Below are 10,662 nucleotides of genomic sequence, written 5' to 3' on the forward strand. Positions count from 1 at the left end.
ACTTGCAATGACCCCAGCCAGTTCCTTTAGGACTCTAGGGTGAAGATCATCCGGGCCGGCTGACCCCTACACACACCCCTGTGTGTAGGGGTGTATGTATATGGGGTCTGGGGATGCGAGAGGAGGTGGTTATGGTGGCTTTTGGGGATGTGCGTTTGTGGGGATGTGTGAGTAGGTACGGGGTTTGTGGGAGACTGTGGGTGTGTGAAGGGGAGGGAGGCTAGGGGTGTGGGGGAGTGGGTTTGCTCCCACTTGCCGCGACTACCACTCTCCCACAACCCCTGCTGCCATCATCACCGCTCCCTCCCCTTGCCGCTCCCACCCCCCACTGCCACCACCACTTCCCTCACCCCCACCTGCCGCCACCCTTCCCCTGCCGCTTCCCTACTTTCCCACCTGTCTGCTGCCCCCTGCTGCTGCCACCACCACCACTTCTCCTGCCCACTGCTGCTTCCCTATTTGCAGGCCAGGATCAGAGTCGTTCTGAGAGCGAGAGTGGGAGCACAGTGTGCGCTGTCCCTGCAGGAGTGAATGGGGTTCAGTCACATGCAAGCACAGCAAGGGCAGCCTGGGACTGGGCTGGATACAGTGAACTGTTAGGCATCCATCTGCAGGCTGGATGAAATTGCCTGGTGGGTTGGAACCAGTCTGTGGGCTGTATTTGGCCCATCCCTGATTTATAAGAAACGTCTATGGTGAGACAAAATGTCAGGCAGATTCAGACCTCCACTGGCACCATAGCTTCCCTTCCATATAAAATGGAACTCCAGGAAGAGCTCTGGGCTATCACTAGTAGACAGTTTCCAGTCTACTAGTTCCAGCCACGGCACGGTCCTCCACACTGGATAACTCACCCTGCTCCCAAGCTACTTCCCCAAACCTGGACCTTTTGGGAAGCCAAGGAGGGATATCAGATAGGTTAGGTCACTTCTGTGCCATACAGGCATCAATACACATTTCCATTTCAGTGACCAGAAAAGGGCAGAATTTATATTTTTGTGACACTGCAACTTCTGGAGAAGGAAGAATCAGTTTACAAAAATATCATAAAAATGCACAGAGCTTAGTATTTTTATGTTCAGTTTTATTTAGCTTAGACTGCAAATAAACCCTTTGCTTGAACCAATAGGAATTTTTATTATTTCTAGAGCCAAGCCTGAGTAACAAAGACAGGTTTTGGGGGTTGCAGGCCCAAAGAGCTGGGAGTCACTACCTGCTCCATTAAAACAGGCATCAACATGGTCTTGTTTCAATTAATTTTGATCTCTGATCTTAAGACGACTTGTCAAGCTTAAAAAACTATTGAAATTGTTACTGCTCAAAGAAGTCTACAATTTTAGAAAGTCCGTGTTATCATACTGTTCCTAAGGTTTTGAGACATGTTATTGCAATATTGTCTGACTGTAGTTCTTTTGGGACATCTCAAGAATATTAGATATGACTCTTATGGCGAGCAAAGACAAGCAAAAGATTAAATTACATTAGTAATTCATATAGAGCTGCTAGTTATCTATTGCATCATTGTGATTTCAAATCTTTTGCAAACCTTCTGCTGTTGTTCAAGTCAGGGCTTCAGTTGGTCTATCTGGTGCTTGTTGAACCAGCAACATAATAATAAAACGGACCAGCATTAAGAATACAATGGACCTGCATCATAGCCATTTGACCCTGTTACCAATTTTTCCTGCTAAGTAGAATAACCTACAAGACCCAGTATTTTACCTGGCCATTCAGTGAAATGGGGTAACAGAAACATTAACTTAAGGCTGATGAATAAATCTCATTGGAAAACACTACCATTTCACCATTACCACCTCCCCACCTTCAAACTCCATAACTTAGACAGACAAGATAAGTAAAGGATAGGAAAAGGGAAATGCTATTATAGGCATGTTAATGATAGAAAACATGGGGGGCATGGAGAGAATTAACAGATGTATATTCTGAAGACCTGAGCTCTCATTTAACACCGAAATAGGTAACCCGATTTTCAAAATAGCTCATCACAAGATAGGTGCTTGCTTTAAAAAGCAAGGCAAAAGCACCTTTACAGTGGGGTGAGCACACTGTGAACTTGAAAATCTGTTCCTAATTGACTTGCCCACCATGACAGACAAGAGCTAAACCCAGTATCCTGACCACTAGTCTAGTGCCTTAACCATATAGCTCTCTTTCTAAGGGCAAGCATCCCATGCAACATCCAGATTCCAGGCACCAAATCTGTAAGGCTAAACTTGCACACTGTCCACAATACAAGTATTAAAGAAGTATTTAAGCTACATATAACGTATAGCTGTTTAAGCTACATATCAAGCTGTTCAAGTGACACAGTGTAAGAAGTAGGGCAGAATTCAAACAGGCATTTTAGAACACATAGAAAGAAGCCCTTTTTAATTTCATCTCTGCATTCAATATTACTGAAGATTAAAAATAAGCCACCTTCTATTTATTTAACTCCAACTTTCTGTCAGTCTCTTGCTCAGTTATAATAATGATAAAAAACCCATGTAGCATTAAGAGATAAAAGAAAAAAGCCTCATTTGAAAGCGGCATAACTGAATGCAGATGTAAAAGGCAGTGTTCCAAACTGGCAGGATTTTGTAGGATAAATCCAATAATTCCGTGTTTGTATTTTCATTGCCAAGAAGGAATAGAGGGAAATTGTTGTAGTACATCATTTTTCAAATGAAAATAAACTTTTTTTTTTTTTGCTTGCCAAAATCTTTCTCCTGCTCTCTCTCTCAAAGACCTTTGTATATAGTTCAAGCTTCAAAGCTGGATTTCACTTGGTCACTACCAATTTATACTTCAGATTTACTTACCAGAAATGGCACTGGCCCCAATGTTTTTGTTGGTAGGCATCTGCATTCCTTTTCAGCTAAGCAGTTTTGTCTCAGCCCTTGAGTTTTGCAATACTGAAGGGGCCCTCTGGGAAAACAAGTGTTTAACTACAGAAGAGGGCACCTCCCCATTCAACAGCTATTTACTCTGGGTTGAAGAGGGGGAAAAAGGCATTAAAAAAAGGTCAAACACCACATCAAATCATATGACATGGGTACATTCCAGAAAGCCATCTATTGCTTACTAGGAGATACTTTTCATTTGTTTTCTTCCAGAAAAGAGAGAAGATGGGAGTGAGTCAGTTTGTAAATATTTGGCTATTTCTAAATATTAGGTATTTGACTATTCACAGCATAGGCAAAATATGCTACTGGTTAGAAGTCTGAGGTATGAGAACTTGGACTACCAGTGCTCTTGTGGAGTCTGACTTAAGTGAAAACATCCCTTTCCTTCCAACTTCTTTTATGAGCTAGATTTTCAAGTGCTGCTTGTAAACAACTCCATTTGCCACTTACTATGAAGCAATGGTAAGCCATGGCTTAGGTGAAAGCATGGCTTAGGTGAAAAAGCATTTTAAGAAACCTAACCTTGTACAGAAACCTTGCAAAGGGTTTCAGTAACTTCTTTAATAGCTACCTTAAGACAATTTATAATGTGTACATGCATGTGCCTATATTTGTTTCTATCTAGAGATTCTATCTAACAGAGTAATAGGTTGTGGAATAATTTAGAAAAAATAGACTTTTTTTTTTTTTTAAACAAGAATGGATCAAATTCATCCCTCTTTTGAATTAGCTAACTTCAGCCAATTTGCACAGGTATTAATTTGGCCAACTATTATACTCTTTGATGCAAGTGTGATGATTTTTTTCTGGTGATGCATCCTGCCAAACTGAATACTTCATGTTTAATTACACAGCACTCCCACTGTAAGTCACACAGACTTTTGAAGTCATGCAAGGAGAAGTGCAAAGTCCTGCACCTGGAATGGAACAATTCCATGCACTAGTACAGGCTGGGGACTGACAGGCTAAGCAGCAGCTCGGCAGAAAAGGACCCGTGGGTTACGATGGATAATTCTAAAATTATAAAAGCTTAAGTCTGTCTGTCTGTCCGTAATGCTTTATCTGTGCTCTGATTGGCTGACAGAAACAGCCAATCAGAGTGCTCCAAGCGTGGGGGCGCGCTGCCATGATTCTGAAGTAGTGCCGAGGACTGGACAGGGGGTGGGGGAGTTAAGGCCAGCAAAGCTAGCCTTGGCTCCCCCACCCTGTTCCCTGCAAGAGGCAGAACAGCGGCAGCATAGGGCATTAGGTGGCGGCACTCCATCCTAGCCCCCTCTCCCCCACATCATTCTTGATGGGCAATTAGCTAGTAAGCTGAATATGAGCCAATGGGGTGCCCTTGTTGCAAAGAAGGCCTATGGCATACTGGGCAGCAGACTGAGGGAAGTGATTATTCACCTCTTTTCTGGGGTATAGATTGTAGCCATGTTGGTCTAGTAAGGCCACATCTAGAATACAGTGTCCAGTTTTGGGCCCCCTACTATGGAAAGGTTGTGGACAAATTGGAGAGAGTCCAGTGGAGGGCAACGAAAATGGTTTGAGGGCAGGGGTACATGACTTCTGAGGAGAGACTGAGGAAACTGGCTTATTTAGTCTGGAGAAGAGAAGACTGAGAGGGGATTTAATAGCAGCCTTCAGCTACCTGAAAAGCAGTTCCAAAGAGAATGGAGCCAGACTGTTCTCAGTGGTGGCAGATAAGAGAACAAGAAGCAATGGTCTCAAGTTGAAGTAAACGAAGTTTAGATGTTAGGAAGAACTTTCTCACTAGGAGGGTAGTAAAGCACTGGAACCAGTTACCCAGAAGGGCTGTAGAATCTCCATCCCTGGAGGTTTATAAGACCTGGCTAGACAAAGCCTTGGGTGGGATGATATAGTTGAGGATGGTCCTGCTTTGAACAGGGGGTTGGACTAGATGACCTCCTGAGGTCATCCAGTTCTGGGCACCACACTCTAATTTTTTATAGTTCTATAAGGCACACTTGGTTACTTATTTGTTGCAGTGATTCTCTTCCTGCAATACCCTCAGTGCACTGACAAGGATGCCGGGCAAGCTTTTCAAGCCAAGGAACTCTGATGAACCACCCTGCTCCTGACAAAGCCAGACTCTCTTTTAATTTGCCCTTATTCTCCACCAAGAGAGATGTTGGCTTGTGGGCAGTGAGTTGTATTTATTATTTAATGTTAATAGTCTCAAGGAGCCACCAGCTATAGCCTAGGACCTAGTTTGTGGCATCTGTACAAAGCCAGAATTAAAAGATAAACTGCATCTCAAAAGAGTGTCCATTTTAAGTAGATATGAAGGTCCTGCTCAGTGACTGATCCATGTGGTGTACAGTGAGTAACAGCCCTGAACACTGCTATTGATAGGATTAAAAAAAAAAATAAAATAATCAAGAGCTGTCCAGAAAGCAGTCTACATGGCATTTCAGTAAAAAAAACCAACGTTCTCCCATTAAAAGAAAACTTAACTTGAAGTGTCTTTTCTTGAGAAGCTCCTAAGCTTTAAAAAAAACCAAAACCTTAAGAATTGGGGTAGTTCAGTTTTTCAAAATCACATAAAGAAATGGCACTAGGATTTTCCACAAAAAAGAGAATAAAAGCAAAACATGCATTTTATTTGAACTTTAACCATTTCCCAACCATCTTTAGCAAAAAAAAAAAAAAAAAAGAGCCTCTGTGGGGATAAACAAGAACCAAGGAAGCTGCAGAACATGTTACAGATGGCAGGAAGCCTGGTAATTACCCAGTGGTACATCCCAGAACCCTAGTGTGAATCCCAGAACATGAACTGTTATTGCTACCACTGTTTTCTATTACAATATCATCTATGAGTTCCAAACAGGAATGGCCCCCCACTTAACTGGAGCATAAAAGGCATTCCCCTTCCCCCACGAGTAATCTAAATATTAAAGAAGACAAAAGCAGGTTTAACCACCAAAGCAAACGAGGCTGAGAGTAATGCTGGTGGGTGATATGCAGGACAGGCAGCTATGGTAGGTGCCATCTGGAGTAGAGATGTATTAAAATCACTAAGCAGTGATTTTCAACCAGCATATCATGGCAACTTGGGGTGCCTTGAGATCCTTTCAAGGGTGCTGCACAATGTTAGCACTGCTGGGTATGCAAATATAGTTCACAAGGTAAACCCAGAGATTTCAAATAGGAATCCATAGCATCAAAATAATTTTAACCTGTTGTGATCATCTTTCTGAGATCTCTGTAACAGAAAAAATTCTATACTATTTTTCTGTAGTTGAAAACTGAGAGCTGGCATTTTCTGAGGGATGCCTCGAGTCTAATAAGGTTGAGAACCACTGCACTAGGGGGTAACAGAATGTTTTATGTTCTGACAGGATTTCTGCAACTTAAAAGGAGGGCAGCTCTCTGATGAATACTTACTTTTTTATTTTCAAGATATGAATAAGCTTTGGGGATCTTGCTGTTTTCTACAGAATGGACTATTGGTCAAGACTTGTAAAGACAAATGACCAAAACATTTGGTCATTTGGTCATATCACAGTAACATACACACATACTCTGAAGGGCTTCCATCAAATGATGCCATCATTGACAGTCTAACTATAGCAAAAACAACTCTGAAAAATCTACCACTGGATTTCCAAATGCTGTTCTCAACTACAGCATTTTGAAAGTTCAACACGTAAGTCTTCCAGGCCTTTCTCATCACATAAGTCTCACAGGCCTGGAGACTTCCAAGTCTCCAGATGTGTGGAGTTTGAAAAATAAGAAGGTAGTGAGAGCCTGAAATAAGTTGTTGAAGTATTGGCCCTACTATGGAGGACTCTTGATACAGTAAGTAGATAGGGCCAAGTAGCTCAGCAAGGACTCTTAAGAGAAAAACAAGCATACCCCTGCGAAGAAACACTAAATGTTTTTCAATTGCTTATTTGTTTTCTAGCCACCAGAACCTTTTAGAAACTTCTGGAGAAGGGACAGAGATTTATAACCATTCAGGATTAGATGTGCACATAATCTTCCCATTCTAAACATAGGTAGAACCCTCCCTGCTAACCACTAGCAAGGACAGGAAGGATTAGGGAGGTGATTTTCCTTCGAACCCTTCATCTAGCTATGTCTAACCAATATGGTAGGTTCTGGGTTCAAGTGTTTTTATCACCTCCTCCTCATCTTGTGCCCCTGCAACCAAAATGCAGGGCTATGCAAAAGTTCTCAGAAAAACCTAATAGATATAAGCAACCTATAGGTACTGCCACCCAACCTCACAGGCCACTTCTAATGACTTCAGTGTGTGTGTTCAGGAAGAAGGAAAATGTCCTAAGGATGGGATTAGGACTAAAACAGAATTCAACTGAAGACAGCTACTCATCAGTGATAGGGGCATGAGACTTCAAACGAAAGTGTCACACAAACAGAAGAGCTCTTCCCACCAGGGTATGCACACACAAAGGGCTCTCCGCACACTCCCCTCACAGGTGTCAGGCTTCAAGTCTTAGCCCCTTCCAGGGTTGGAACCTGAAATTTTCCCTCTCTTGGTCTGGGTCCCAGACTACAGCATTTGTTGTACTGACTGCTCACCAGACAGACCCATGGGTTTAAATCCATCAGTTCCTTCCCTTAGGAATCTGCTACCTGTGATGACCATGATGACTATGAAAAAAACACTGTTTATTCTGCTGTTTGAATAAAGCATGTTATGCGCAAGAATAAAGCATAAATAAAATGGCACAAGGTCTAGGCAAATGCATATCTCACATGGAGCTCTACTATCTCCCAAGGAAGAGTGAGGCAGGCTAAGCTTCCCCTAGACACCAAGACACAGATCCCATTCTATCTATTAGACATCCAAAGGCCTGTCTATACTGCAGCAATGATGTTTTGCTAGGACATGGATGAGCATGTTTTGCCCACTCAGGTTGGCAGGCAGGATCTATACCTGGAAATAGAGACTGCTCTGCCCTTGGCCCTCAGTCTCTGAAGGTGCAGAGGGACAACCCTGGAGCAGACTGATTGATGCATTTCCAGATGTGGAGCATGCCTGAAGATATGGAGGGGTGAGGTATGCGCCATTCTTTCCCCATTAGGAGCCACCGCTGACAGACTAGCCCTAAGTGGCACACAGGCATCTAACTGTGATCTTACTGTACCCTGCTCAAGTCCCTGGAAAGCCTGCTTTGTGAAACTATATAGAGCAACCGGTAGAACTATGGTCCTGTTTTCAGTCTTGTCCCTTTTATGCTGGCTTCCTCTCCATAGGGAAGGAGGGGCAAACAGTCCTAGAGCATAGGATTGGCTAAATGGGACATCCTTATGCAATTCTACTATGGTGGAGAAAAGCTTCTTGTACATACCCACTCCTCAGAGATACACTTATGCAAAGACTTCTATCTGTCCTCTTAGTCAACACTAATTCTTAAAAATTAAAAAAGATGCGTACTGACCCCAGGGTGCAAATATCTTTGCTTTGCATGCACTAGCTCTGCTCCCTTCTTGTTTTGTAAGGGAGTATTATGAAAACAGAGACTTTGGTTTCTATTCATTCCTTATCTCCCTCTCATGTTTTTACTTGCAGCAATGAAAGACTTGCACATAATGAAACCGCTGGCACTTTACAGATTTGTAATTTTACTAAGGAAAGCCACTGTATATATTCCACTGGCCAGGTACCCACTTCCCTACAGCCTTGGGTATGTTCTGCAGTGTTCTAGACAACACAGTATTAATGGTCTTAATGAAATCCATGAACTTGGTCCAATATGTTATGGTGCCAAAACCAGTGTCAGGGAAAAAAAATCCTTTCATTCAGTGTGTCAACCAGCAAATTAAACCAACCAGCTGCCTACAAGGGACAAACAAGGCCCATATTTACTTCTATAACCATTACATGTCTTCCTTCTTTTAAGACCATACCATCACTACAGCAAGAGCCAAAGGGCTAATAGAATCAACCAGCTCCCACAATGACAGAACTGCCTTGGTTTGAGCACAGGAGCTCTCCCCTCCTCCTATTCTACTAAGCAGTTTGCAGTTGCCAAAGACTGTCTGGCTCTCTCATAACAGAATTTCAGAGGCAAGACTGAGTTACTCACCTTCCCCATCTGGGCTCATGTTTTCATAGGAGTTCCAGCGTATCAGCGGATCAGAGGTATTGTAATCAACTATCACTCCATGGTCATTCTGTAGGTGTTCACATCCTGAAAAAGTAATGCCTGTGTCAGAGAGAAAGTATCTTGCTATCACCCTCTCTGATAAGGCAATCACCCTAGAGTGGGAAGTGCCGGTGGAAATGCTGGGGACAACAGATGTACTGTCATGTGAACTTATATTTCATTATGGTAGGGACAAGCAGAGAGTCGTCCCTTACTGTGGAGCGCCCTACTTATTTAAAAGCATTTAAAAGCACCCATCCTGCACAGCTAGAGAAGTGCTGTGCAAGACAAAGTTAAAATGGCATCTTGGAATGAAACCAGAAGCATCTTGATAACTTATAAAGATAGAACTTCAGGTTAAAGCAGGGGTGGGCAATTATTTGGGCTGGAGGGCCTCTTAATAAATGTGATGAGCTGTTGAGGGCCACGTGGCTCCTGTGCGGCTTGGCAGCCAGGAATGGGGCTGAGAGTTGCATTGTGCCAGGGGCAGGGCTGTGGCATTTGCAGCCCCGTGGAGCCAGGTTGCATGGGGGGAAGAAGGGAGGAATGCCTCCACCTTTTGGCCTCCCCCCCACCTTCTGTGCAGCCCCTAGTTGGGGAGGGTCAGGGCAGGGGGATCAGTTCCCCTCCTAACCTGCCCCACTCTGCTGCGTGGTGCCAGGCGGGCAGGTGGGCCGGCCAGGGTCCAGCCTCTGCTGGTGTGGTGGGGGGCACTGGGCAGAAGCAGCCCTACCCGTCCACCTACCTGGTACCACAGAGTTGAACTCCATCCCCCAGGCTGGCACAGAATGTTGGGCAGGCAGGTGGACAGCAGAGGCTGGAGTTGGAAACGCTTTCAACAAGCCTATCAGCTGATCCTAACCAACCCACAGGTGGGTGGCAACTCCAGCTCTGGCTCCAGCTTCTGCTGGCGCTGCAAGCCGGACAGAATTGGCAAGCCAGATATGGTTCATGCCCTGTATTTTGCACTCCCCCTTCCCCCCCGGGTTAAAGTATACAAAGAAAACATCATATAAGATAGCTTAGGTGCTCTATTGTCCTGATACTAGGAAAGGTTTATTCAGCACTTTCATAAAGCACAAGGTGCCAAACATCCAACTCAGTGAGGGTCCAGAGTAAACAAGACAGCTCAGAGGCAACGGTGCCCTTCCAACTTCATCTGTTTTGCTGCTACTTCTCCAGGACAGGAGCTTGGCAGCTGCTGCCGTGCATGAGCATGCCAGCTCAGCCAGTGGATGGAAACGTTTGTCAGGGTTTGTGCACCTGGTGCCCCAGGAACTGTATTCTGCCAAACATACCTGGGATTTTCAGCAACAACTGAGAAGTTCTCACATTTTGTTTCACCAATAACAGTGTGATTTATACATTTAAAACCTAAATGTTATAACAACGAGTATAGGTGTGGTGAGAGATGCAAGCACAAAACATGACAATTAGGAGCTGATGAATTCAGTACAAGCATTGATACTAAGTGGGTCCTAGACTGGATGTCACCCAGGTTTCCCATTCTGGAATAGTGGGAAAAATTCCTTCCTTATCTACCAATCAGCAGTGCTCTGAGGACACAGGCGGAGGAATAAAAATTATTTGGGGCGGGGGGGGGGGGGGGGGGCGGGGGGGGCCCCCCC

General features: G+C 44.0%; 1 protein-coding gene across 5 annotated transcripts in view; it reads right to left on the minus strand.

Annotated features, from left to right (window-relative positions):
* Positions 1-10,662, minus strand: part of TNS3 (tensin 3) — a 364,194-nt gene that overhangs the window by 203,737 nt on the left and 149,795 nt on the right. For all 5 annotated transcript variants that reach the window (XM_019509126.1, XM_019509125.1, XM_019509129.1 and 2 more), the window contains one exon: positions 8,975-9,079. In XM_019509126.1, coding sequence (XP_019364671.1) covers positions 8,975-9,079 — 105 coding nt within the window. The remainder of the gene's footprint in view (positions 1-8,974; positions 9,080-10,662) is intronic.

Source organism: Gavialis gangeticus, unplaced genomic scaffold (assembly GCF_001723915.1).
Source record: "Gavialis gangeticus isolate Ggan-Ray unplaced genomic scaffold, GavGan_comp1, whole genome shotgun sequence".
In the NCBI taxonomy this organism is placed as follows: domain Eukaryota; kingdom Metazoa; phylum Chordata; order Crocodylia; family Gavialidae; genus Gavialis; species Gavialis gangeticus.